At 33.1% G+C, this 12,530-nt stretch overlaps 1 protein-coding gene across 4 annotated transcripts in view; it reads right to left on the reverse strand.

Annotated features, from left to right (window-relative positions):
- KIFAP3 (kinesin associated protein 3) overlaps window positions 1-12,530 on the reverse strand; it is a 157,478-nt gene that overhangs the window by 118,205 nt on the left and 26,743 nt on the right. For all 4 annotated transcript variants that reach the window (XM_076000373.1, XM_076000374.1, XM_012763635.3 and 1 more), the window contains 2 exons: window positions 3,582-3,713; window positions 25-179 (listed from right to left, as the gene is read on the reverse strand). In XM_076000373.1, the coding sequence (XP_075856488.1) occupies window positions 25-179; window positions 3,582-3,713 (287 nt within the window). The remainder of the gene's footprint in view (window positions 1-24; window positions 180-3,581; window positions 3,714-12,530) is intronic.

A 12,530-nucleotide genomic window follows, 5' to 3' on the forward strand; every position in this document is an offset into this window, starting at 1 on the left:
AAAGTCAGGTATTCTTCCCCTTACCTTTTCCTGACAATGAATCACGGCGGTTCTGTAGATAGTACAATAATTGTTCTACTTCATTTAGCTTTGAAGGATGAATGAGTTTACATTCTTCAACCACCTTTCTTGCCAGGGAAGTTATATCTGTGTTGGCATTGAGACTCTTAAGTCGAATGCTGCAAGTATATCAGAATTTTACAACTCAGATAATCTGAGTGACAGGTTCAATAACACTACTTTAAAATAATTTATATAATGTTATAAATTATTATAGAGTGTATGTGTACCTGGACATAGACTCTTTTTAGAATATAATAAAATATTAGATATTTAATATAATTATTTAATAATTAGGCTTAGAAAAATGCAAGTCATTGATTTTCTTTGAGCTGGACAAAGTAACAAAAGGAACATAAAATCTTTTTCTAACTTTCTAGGCAAAACAGCATATTCAGAGGTTCTGTTTTGAAACAGTATTTCTGTTGTAAAATATGTAAAGTCTTTAGTCATCATTGTATATGAGAATACATACTGCCACAAATAAATAATTTTCTTGACCATACCCACAATTGTTTATTTTTTCCAGGGAAAAGACCAATATTGATGTTTTCAAATTCAGTTGCTCTGGTGGCAATTACAACAGAAGGTAAAGGGGGAAAAAAAGTGAAATATGCTTTAAGTCCTACATAAGAAATTTTGAGGAACAAATGAATACATTTTATACTTAGGTTAGAACATTTAAAAACAATAAAAAAATCAGCCCCTCCCTCCTTTTAACCCATGACATTTACTGGAAATCCAATAAGAAAAGATTAAGTGTCTGAAAACAATTGCCTAGTTACATGACCCAGGAATAGCTATGAAGACATAAAGACATAAAATTAGATTCAAAGCGAAGACTCAAACTGGTGACAAAAGACTCTGTCAAGCTGATGCTCCCATGCAAGGATTAAAAAAACAAACAAACAAAAACCGCACAAGCAAGCAGCCATTGTGTAGAATTATCTTTTGTTGGAAGACATCAAGATACTAGAAGGAGTAGGGTGGAGAGCTCAGAGAAATGTCCTGTACTCAGCATTTGTGAAATTATTATTCAGATGCAGCTGATTTCTCCTGAAACCAGATCAGGGGAGTGATTACTCCCAACTATACAGTCAGCCTCAAATCTGGTTCTCGAAGGATTCTGTGAGCCACATAATAGCTTTTAATAAGTTATTTTTATGCTTACACTTGCTAGAATGGCTTCTAATGTTTACAACAAGAACCCTAGCAATATCCTGTACCTTTGCTTTAATTTTTCTTTAACAGATTTGGGGGTTTTGTTTCTACCTTTAAGTCTCTTAAATTGTTGACTTTGTTCTTAATATAGTTTCAGCTGTATATCAGAAGGCAGAGATAGAAAGGAGGGTCTACTCAGAGAAAACCTCTAAAAAGACTTATTCATGTTTAATTTTTATAAGGAATTGAGAAATCTCCAAGTTTCAATAGATATGACTGAAAAGAGGCACAATAGAAACTCTATAAACATGTATTTTAAAAAAATTTTATTAGGTTTTTTTAGAGCAGCCTTAGGTTTACAGAAAAACTGTGGAGAAAGTACAGTCCCCAAATACTCCCCACCTATACCTGTAGCCCCACAGTTTCTCCTATTTTTTCCTATAATTACCATCTGGCATTAGTGTGGTAAACTTGTGACAAATGATAAAATGATATTGATATATATAATTATTAGCTGCAGTCCACAGTTTACATTAGGGTTCACTCCATGTTGTATAGTTCTATGAGTTTTAATCAATGGATAATGTCATATATTCACCATTATGGTATCATACAGAGTCATTTTATTGCCCTAAAAACGCCCTATGCTGTACCTCTTCCTCCCACTGCACCCCGGGCCACCTCTAATCTTTTTACTGTATTTATAGTTTTATCTTTTCCAGAATGTTATATAGTTGGAATCATATAGTATGCAGCCTTTTCAGACTGGCTTCTTCTCTAGCCACAGTCAGTAGTAACTCTGTCCAGGTGGCTAACACTACTGAATGTATCCCTTGTCTAAAAAGTCTATAGATTTTCAAATAATAACAATATTCTCATGGAATTCTAATAGAATAAGGCTACTAAATGCATCCTGAAGAACTAAAAACTAAATTTCTCTACTAAAATGTGTGTGTATGAAGTTCTAAAGGCAAAGACTCTGATATTCCAGCTTTTCTTTAGAAATCAAATAAATAAGATCTCAAGAGACTTTCACGCATTCTCGAAATGTAAAAATCAGGCAGCAATCATAAACACAAATGGAAGAGAAAGAGTACAAGCGAACACAAAAAAGTATGAGCATGCAAGTTAGAATTTACAGTATATGTGTGTATGAATGTGTATTTCTCTTCAACCCAGTGTATTATCTAGAGGACTCAATTATCTTTAGTGAATTATTAATGTAATTTAGTCTCCTTCTAAACCAAATAAGAAGACCAAGTAAGAGATCCTAATATGATACTAAGAAGCTTCTCTTTGCAGGCTGCAATATACCAGGGTTTCTCAACTGCAGTACCACTGAAATTTGGGCCTAATAATTCTTTGTTGTAGGTGGCTATCTGTGTATTGTAGGATGTTTACAGTACCTGACCTCTATTCACTAGATGCCAATAGCATCCTTCTAGTTATAGCAAACAAAATGGCTCCAGGCATTGCGAAATGTCCCTTGTGGGAAAAATCACTTCCAGTTGAGAATCACCACTATATGTTAATACTTAAAATACAGTATTTTTCAGTGTGCTAAAAATACTACCACATGTACTCCTAGCAGCCACTTAATACTACCAAAACACAGGATAGAAATTTTTTCTAATTAGTTCCTGAATTAAATTTTTTTATGGAAGGAAGAGGATTGAGGAAAAATACTAGGTAATCTCAGACCTTCTCTATTTCTGCAAAACTATGAGAGGAAGGTAAGAAAATCACCAGCACAACTGTAGGCTAATGAGCAAGATCAGTTCCCAAGGGACTTCTCAAAGTATTGCAAAATCAGGAAGGAAAGTGTGTAGGATACTAAGAGATCTAAGACCAATCTCTTGAGTCAGAAAATGCTTGTCTTAATACTAACATTTTTCAGAGGACTAGATTTTCAAGGGATGAATTCAAGGTCTGTGTCCCGTTTGGGAATTTTTGAAAGACATACTACTTCCTGCAATTTCCAAGGAAGAAAGAAGAACATAAGACCCCCTAAAATATACATTTTCTAAATTAAGCTAAAAACTCCATATAAACATATCTCTTATGATTGATTTAACAAATTAGTAGTTTATATTTTATTATATGCATTTACTAAATAGGATAAATTATAATACAATACATATGTTTCAATCGGTTCCCATTAAGCTTACAAAAATCTTATTTTCTCTAGAATATATTCCATATTCATAGTTTAATATAATCTCTCCTTCATTAAGATGAAGTATGCCTGGAAGAATGCCATAATCACTTATCATCTATGCCGACTAAAATAACATCAGACTTGTATAAAGTTTGTATAAGGGTTACTACTTTCAAAATGTGTACAGATAAAGAAAACTTACATTTTTTGGCATTCCTTCCGTTCTCCCAACATGGGATCTCCCATTTCTCCAAGAATGGTAGCTTCCACTTCATACTGAACAATGAGTGCTTTTTCTGATGGATGTACATCAATATTCCCTCCTTTAACTTTCCTATAATTCAAAATATAAAAGGCATAATCAGATTAAAAACTCTCAAAAGTCCATGGTTCTTGGCCGGGCGTGGTGGCTCACGCCTGTAATCCTAGCACTTTGGGAGGCCGAGGCGGGCGGATTGCTCAAGGTCAGGAGTTCAAAACCAGCCTGAGCGAGACCCCGTCTCTACCAAAAATAGAAAGAAATTAATTGACCAACTAAAAATATATATACAAAAAATTAGCCGGGCATGGTGGCGCATGCCTGTAGTCCCAGCTACTCGGGAGGCTGAGGCAGTAGGATCGCTGAGCCCCGGACATTGAGGTTGCTGTGAGCCAGGCTGACGCCACGGCACTCACTCTAGCCTGGGCAACAAAGTGAGACTCTGTCTCAAAAAAAAAAAAAAAAAAAAAAGTCCATGGTTCTTATCTAGTTTCTAGGAAATAACTCTGTCAACTCTGTACTACATATAAAATTCTTGGTCCTACATAAGCTGAATAGCTCTACCTGGGGAAAATATATTTACCCAAAGAATCATGCATAAGAGCATATGAATGAAATAAACAATTAAAGTGATTCTGGAGAGAATGACCTCAACTAGAAGTCACCTCTTCAAAACTAAGGACCGCTGCCTCAAAATTTACATTAGAAAAAAAATCAATCTGCCTATTATTCACTCCATTAACTGAATCACAGAAGTTACATAAATTATAATACGATATATATAATATATCATCTAATATAATAGCGTAAGTTATAGCATTAGTATCTAAATAAATTCACTCCTCAATCACACCCAAATTACATAACAAAAAAGTATTTACAGGTTATGTATGCTCTATAGTCATATATCTCAAATTATAGTGCCAATAGTAGATTCCATGCAAAAGTTATATATACTCTTTCCTCGAGCCCATGAAGTTACATAATGAATTCTTAATTGTTGTAAACCAATGACAAATCAATCACTATTTGTCAACTGGCCATTATTAGAAGGTGATAAAATGAGTTGTACTAGAAGAGATACAGCAATGGAAACAAACAAAATTTCTCACTCCTTGTCACAACTAGCTGCTAGCTAGCTGACTAGTGGGGTCCTTTAGCATAATGAGAATAGAACTATGACAACAATTTAAATTTATTTTAATTCCAATAATCATAAACTTGCAGCTTTTCTTTCAGTTGGAAGTAATAGTTTGACTTATGCATATTTTCAGTGTAATTTTTAAAAATTCTGCTCACTTGAATTGTTTATGAAAAGGGGAAAGATCCAGAGTATTACGGCTATGATTAACAGTCAAGTGTAGAGATGGGATAGGAAATTGAATATATCAAAGCATAGAGTAGGTAGGTCAGTAACTAAAGTGATAGTAGGACATATAGAAAGACAAACCTTGTAAAGAATGAGAGCAGTTAGAAACCAGGCAGGCCAGCAAAAATCAAGGAATTATGAAATCAGATATAGACATATATAAATAGGATGATATAGATGCTAACAGTTAAGATAAATAGATATAATTACAAAAGCTAAAGAAATCACAAGAATCAAAAGAAGAAAAGAGAACTGAAAAACAAATATAATGTAGCACCACAGAAACTATTTATACTTCAAGGCAAACTAGTTATTTGCTTCCTGATGAAATGGAAAGCAATCCAAGCACTCGACTTTTTACATACAAGGAGATAAACTGTATGCACTTAAGGGAAGAAAAGCATAAGGATAAAATATAAGTGTAGATCCTACAAGTAGCCTCTTACCACAATTTTCAAAGTGAATCTTCTATAAATTAGCAGCTGGGGAAAAGGTATAATTCTTGTCCTCTGGGGTCCGATATCTTGCCTTTCTCCAAGGGAATCAAATAATTCTAAACCTAATCACTTATTTTTAGTTTTTATTTGTTTTTCTGTGTATATCTGTTTTAGAGGAGTAAGTTAATTAAAATGTATTTAACATAAAATCAATTATAGAAAAAATAAATGAAGAAAAAATAAACTCAAAACTCAGAAGAAATTAGTCAGTATCATTTTAGCACATACACATACATCCACATATTTTTCTATCTATATATAAATAATAAACAGAGCGAATGCTATAGATTTTTTATTTATAGAAGAGGCTTAACAACCTGGGAGGGGTGAAACTATATTTGATATCATAGTACTTTACATAAGATTGAAGAAAGTATGAATTGTTTATATCAACATACATACATATATTACAAACTAAGTTCATATTATACATGCCATTTAGCAGTATACTTTACTTTTAAAACTTATTGTATTTATTGATTTTATCTAAGGAAATATTTTGCTTTTAGTACTTCATACACTCACATTCCAGGTATTCCATTTGTTGAACACCTTGATTCTTTATTTCCGATTTTGAACAAAATTTATAGTATTCACTTACAAAATATTTATAACTATTATAGGACACTTGGTTGATTTACAAAGTAGTTCTTTAAAGACTTAAAAATTTTGTAATTCAGTTACTCTAAATTCATATACCATATGAATATTTTTAAATTGACAACTATGGTTTCATATTCTATTTCAATTGGTAAAATATCCCAGCTTGTTTGGATATAGTTATGAGTTATATCTGCACATGAAAAGTACATTTGAAAAGTACACTTCTGGTTTTGATTGTTAATTTAGTAAGAAAATTCCTTTCATCATACCAATGTTCCTCACCAAAATTTGTATTTGTATTATCACCGCAAAATAATTTTATTTTAAATGCTGAATATTGAAACTGAATTTAACCTAGCGATCACACTGATGTCTGATATTTAAGTATTAAGATAATCGATTTCCAAATGCTTTACCTGGATTCTACTAATTAGATGAAAAATATTAAACTATTAATAGTATTAGAATTAAATGATTTTCTATTTGAAGCATCCTATAATACTAATATTAAATTGCTTTCTTTTAAATGGTTGCGAATTTCTTCTACTAATGGAGCCTTTTGAACAACAGCTCTGCTTCACTTTGTTTTTATACATGCACAAGAAAACCAGAACCAAAACGTGCTAAATTGATTTAGAAAATTTTTTTATCTCAATGAGAAGTTATGCTTTACAGAGTAATATATATATAAAGTACACCTTCTATAACCGCACGTGATAGATTGCCACCTTTGGGAACAGTGTTCTTAATAATTTCTGAAGTACATCCTTATGCTTCTCGACTTCATGTGGTTAATGATATCATTATGACCCCTAAAGTGGGTAATAAATGCTGATGAGCATTGTGTTATCACACATTCATAATCAATTTTCTTGAGAAACAAAAAAGTAGTTCTTAACTTTTTATTAAACAGGTACTTTGGAAAAATTATTGCTATCAAAAGAATTTACTGCGAAATAAAGTTGTATCAAATAATAAATAGTTGTATATTTATACCATGCAATAAACAACAAAGCCATTGTAGGAAGTATTCACTCTCTTATATGCTCTCTGGTAGGACTGCTCAGTATCTATTTCCTGCATATATTTCACTAATACTCAATATATAACTGTCCACAATCCCATTAACCCTACCAACTGGCAGACCACAGTCACACATCTCAGTTTGTAGCATGGCTATGGCACAATATGTTGCTTATAGAGAAACTCAATTCATTGTTGATATGTCTCATATACTACTACTAGATAAGACCATGGAAGAAAGCTGAAGTGCAAACTGGAAATCTACCAAATCCACCTCAGTTTAATATTTTTGTGCAATTACTAATGATATGTCATTTTAAAAAAATTTTTTTAATTGTGTCAAATGCTAAATCAGATGAGACAGGGGCAACAGCTGAAAACTAGGACTGTCAAGGCCAAAGCAGCAAAAAATGATGACTTTAAATCAAATCCAATCCTTTCTTGCCTACTTAAAAATGCTCTCTAGTAATTACTCATCCATTCCCATCTACATAAACATCCATTCCCATCAAGTTAAAAACGAAAAGAAATAAGGAAAATCCTACTTTGATCCCACAAAACTGCTTTAACACCCTCCCATTAACACTACTTTTTACTGTGGAAAATCTTCGTTTTTGATAGTTGCTCTAATTAGTCTATTCACATGTGAAACAATTCCAATTAGACTTTGGCTCCCACACAACCCCTACTCTACTCTACCAAAAGATCTCAAGTCAAGGTCATCAACTTTCTCCATGTTGCTAAATGTTTTGATCTTTACATTTTGGTCTTTAATTTGCCTGCAAATTATTTTTGTGTTTTGTTGGGGGTGGGAACACAATTTAAAATTTTTCCATAGCAAAAACTGACTGTATTAACATCAGCACCTTTTGTGGTATCTTTTAAACTTTTTTGGTTTTTGTTTTTTTGGCACAAGTCATAGTAAGCCCATTTTGCAAATGGAACTAGCATACACCCATTCACATAAATAAAATTTTTAAAAATGTCATTAAGTGGCCGGGCGCGGTGGCTCACGCCTGTAATCCTAGCACTCTGGGAGGCCAAGGCGGGCGGATTGCTCAAGGTCAGGAGTTCAAAACCAGCCTGAGCGAGACCCCGTCTCTATCATAAAAATAGAAGGAAATTAATTGGCCAACTAATATATATATATATATATAAAAATCAGCCGGGCATGGTGGCTTGTGCCTGTAGTCCCAGCTACTCGGGAGGCTGAGGCAGGAGGATCGCTTGAGCCCAGGAGTTTGAGGTTGCTGTGAGCTAGGCTGACGCCACGGCACTCACTCTAGCCTAGGCAAGAAAGCGAGACTCTGTCTCAAAAAAAAAAAAAAAAAAAAATGTCATTAAGTATTATCTCTTCTTGCCAGGTAAAATGCACTCTAGTCTATTCACAACCCACTGATACACTGGGACCTATAGCATGGAAACAAAACCTAATTTATTGATAGTCTTTTTTATCCATGCTTTATAACGCTACCTCTTTCATATATTTATATGCATCTAAATGTGTGCTATTTCTAGGCTTTTTATTTTATTCAATTGGTCTATAGATCTAGTCTTAACATTAATATCTAAGGGAAGTGTCCCCAATCTGGCTCTTAAGTTTTTTCTCAGCACTGTAGGACTTTTGTCCTTCCACTTAAAATTTTAGAATTGTGTTTGGAAGTCAGCATTAATAAAATCCCTTTTGGGATACTGATTGGGATTATCAAGAATTTGTAGATTAACTAAAGCATCTATTAAAATGGTAAATCTATTTAAATTTTAATTTTCTTTTGAGAAATTGTATTAATACAAATTTCTCTAGAAAGGTCCTAGCTATCATTTGTTAGATTTATTCCCAAGTACATTATATAGTTAGTTGCTTTAGTAAAAAATATTTTTTCTAACTTAATTTTTAAACCACTATATCAAAATTCAAATTTGGGGGTGGGAGGTATACAGATGTTATATTCAGCCACTGTTACTTAATACCTTGATATTAATGCAATAGTCTGAACATTATTTTAGGTTTTCTATATACACAGTTATATCATTTGTGAATAATGTCAGTTTTACTTTTTCTCTATGTTTATACTTCTTCTTTCCCTCATATTACTACCTATTTAGGACACCTGGTGAACTGATGAGGTGGTTATAAAGGCATCCTTGGCTCAGTCTTAATGTTAAGAAAAAATGCTTCTAAAGTGTCCTTATTAAATACATTTATATCATAGTTCCCTTTTATTTCTAGTTTGAGTTTTTTCCTTAAATCTGGATGTCAACAAATGTTTTTCTGCATCCACTGGATGATCATGTGTTCTTCTTTAATCCACTAATGTAATAAATCAAACTCCTTAATACATTAATCCATACTAAAATTCTTAGGATAAGCACAACTTGATGATGTTGTATCTTAATATACTCTGATTAAATTTGCATTCTTCCTCATCAGTGATACCAGCCTGTAATTTTCCTTTCTAAGAATGTCTTTTTTTCTGATTTTCAGATGAAAATTATTCTAAAATCTTAATATGAATTAGTTAGGGCTTACTTAGTAGATTTCATGAAAGAGTTGTATAAAATGGGAATCATCTATTTCCTGAAAGTTTAATTATAATTTGGCTTTAAAACTGTCTGGGTGTAGCAAATTTTACCAGTATGAAATACTTTTGTATTTTTGACAATATACTTTTTCTTAAAGTCTATCTAATCCACTATTAGTATAGTCATTCCAGTCTTTGTATATTTACTGTTTGATTTCATCCACTTACTACTGACTTATTTGTGTCTACATTTAAAAGTGTGTTTTTGGGGTATGACATATAGTTAGTTGGGTCTTGCTTTTCTTTTTTCTTGTTAAAATCAATACTAGTAATCCCTGCCTTTTAATTGCAACATTAAGACCTATGCTATACAATACAATGATCACTAACCACATGGGTCTATTTAAAGTTAAAATTAAATATATTATATTTTTAAAGATAATTAAAAATGTAATTCCTTAGCTTCACTAGTCATATTTAAAGTGTTCATTGGCCATACAGCTAATGGCTATGTATGGGATGATGCAAACATAAGACATTTCCATTGTGAAGAAAGTTGTATTGGCGAGCACTGTTTTAAACCATTTAATGTAATTATTGACATGGATTGAGTCAGGTCTACCACTTCATTTTTTTATTTCCTATTTGGCACTTGTGTGATTTATTTTTCTGCTAGTCTTTTGAATTTTTTTAAATTCCATTTTATCTACTAGATGGTTTAGTTACACATTTTTAAATTGTTTTTAGTGGTTGCTTTAGGGAAAACAGTGTTTTAGTTAACCTTTTTCCACAAGGTACTTAAGAGTTAATATTGCACTATTTCACAAAATTTTAGGTCCGCTACCCACCCATCCTCATCCTTTATGTTATAGTTGTCATATGCATTACACCTACAAACTTTCTAAGCCCACACCAATTTTAAAATTTTTTCTTTAAAGCCGTATGCACTTTTTAAAATTAAGAGGGGAAAAATAATTGTTTATATTTACCTAAATATTTACAATTCCATGCTTTTCACATGGATAATACCAAAATAAGTCTGCATTTATATTACTAAAATAAATCTTGGTGGTGGAGTATTAGAGGATTAGGTAATTCAAACCAATGCTCCTTCTAAGAAAATCTAAAAAGGTAGGGTCAAAAACATGTATGTGTTTATCTGTTTGAAGGCAGAGGAGAACTAATAAGGTAGAAAAAATTAGTGTTGAAATCCAGAAGAAAAAGAAAATGAAGAAAGGTAAGTCTTGAATTAAGTCTGCTTTTCCCTAGACATGTTTGCAAATTAAAAGAGGTGGAGACATGTGGCTAGGGACACAAAAATTAGAGTTCAGGCACAAAACAGCAGTGACCCTGGTAAAACTCCAAGGGTTTGGGTTGGAAACAGGAGGACTACATCCTAGGAATAATTGTGAAACAGATGCAGACTGGTCCCCAATAAGACTAAAAAGCCCAGATTAATATATCTGAATTCCTAAGAACTAATTAAGGTGATCCTGGATTTTCAGTATCGCTTATTTTTGCAAACAAAAAATAGTCCCCTCTGAATAAAGAGAACGTCATCATAGGCCTCAAATGATTACTTACACATTTATATTCCTATATATTATATTCAAAAATAAGTCGTTATGCTTAATATTAGGTAATTTTCAAAATTAGATGTATTTTTAAATTTTCTAGAGCTAAAAACACAATAACCCAAATTAAGAAGCCAATGAATAGATATAATAACAGATTAAATAAAGCTAAGGAAAGAATTTATGACATAAAAAACAAATCAGAAGAAAGCACTCAGAATAAAAATTGAGACAAAAAGATATAAAATAGAAGAGAGAGTATTATTAGGAATGCACACTGCATAGGTCTATTATATGTAACTGGAGTTCCAAAAAGAGAGGTGAGAGAGAATGGGGATAGAAGCAATATAAAAGATAATGGCTAAGTGACACCAGTGAAAATAGCAGAGTAGGAATTTCTAGAGGGCAACACTCCCTAGAAACACTGAAAAACTTGGCAAAAACTGTCATAATCCTCCTTATTGGAGCTCTGGAAGATCGTCAAAAGTTTATAGCAACCAAGCGAATGTTTAGTCACAAGAAAGGCTACAGAAACAGGGCAGGAGTTTATTATGATGTTTTAACTTACCCTAGACACCACCCTACTCTCCAGCACAGTAGCAGTCTTAAAGATGGCAGCCCATGTTGCCACTGTAAGCACTTGGTTCCAGAGGGAGTCAAGCAGAGCTTGCTCCCAAGGAATTATTTTGAACTTGATTGGGGTTTTCCTTGGGGTATGCTGGGTCTTCCCTTTGTTTTGCCTAATGTGAAACTCTATCAGGACAATGCAGCTATGTGGTCACTGAAATCGGCAAAAGCCAAACACACAAGGTGCTACCCTCTGGGGCAAACAATAATTGTTGACTCAAACAAAAGACATGCTGTAAGTCTGAGAGGAAAAACCAGCAAGTTAGACTTTTGGGGGAAACAGAGGCTTTGAAAAGCTGTTGCATCTAAAGAGGAATCTAGAAAGCCGTGATCATGCATGCAGAGGGCAGGACATATGCTCAGAAGAAAACCTGAAAAGACTTGTAAGTTTTTACCTCTGGCTGATCCTTAAGCAGGAAGTGAAGGCTAAGGGAGAGTTGTAAATTGCCTGGCTAAATGTTGAAGGAGTGCCCAAACACAGAGCCAATCCTGCAAAGACCTGAAGAATATGATTTTTCTTTTATTTACTTCTTTTGTTTCTTGGGACATGACAGCCAAAATATCCAATTTCAAAAAAAATTATGAAACATGAAGAAATAAGAAACTATAAACTGCTCATGGAAAAAATACTTAATAGAAACTGTTCATGGTGCAGCACAAACACTGGACTTATTAGA

This window comes from Microcebus murinus, chromosome 2 (genome assembly GCF_040939455.1).
Source record: "Microcebus murinus isolate Inina chromosome 2, M.murinus_Inina_mat1.0, whole genome shotgun sequence".
Classification (NCBI taxonomy): domain Eukaryota; kingdom Metazoa; phylum Chordata; class Mammalia; order Primates; family Cheirogaleidae; genus Microcebus; species Microcebus murinus.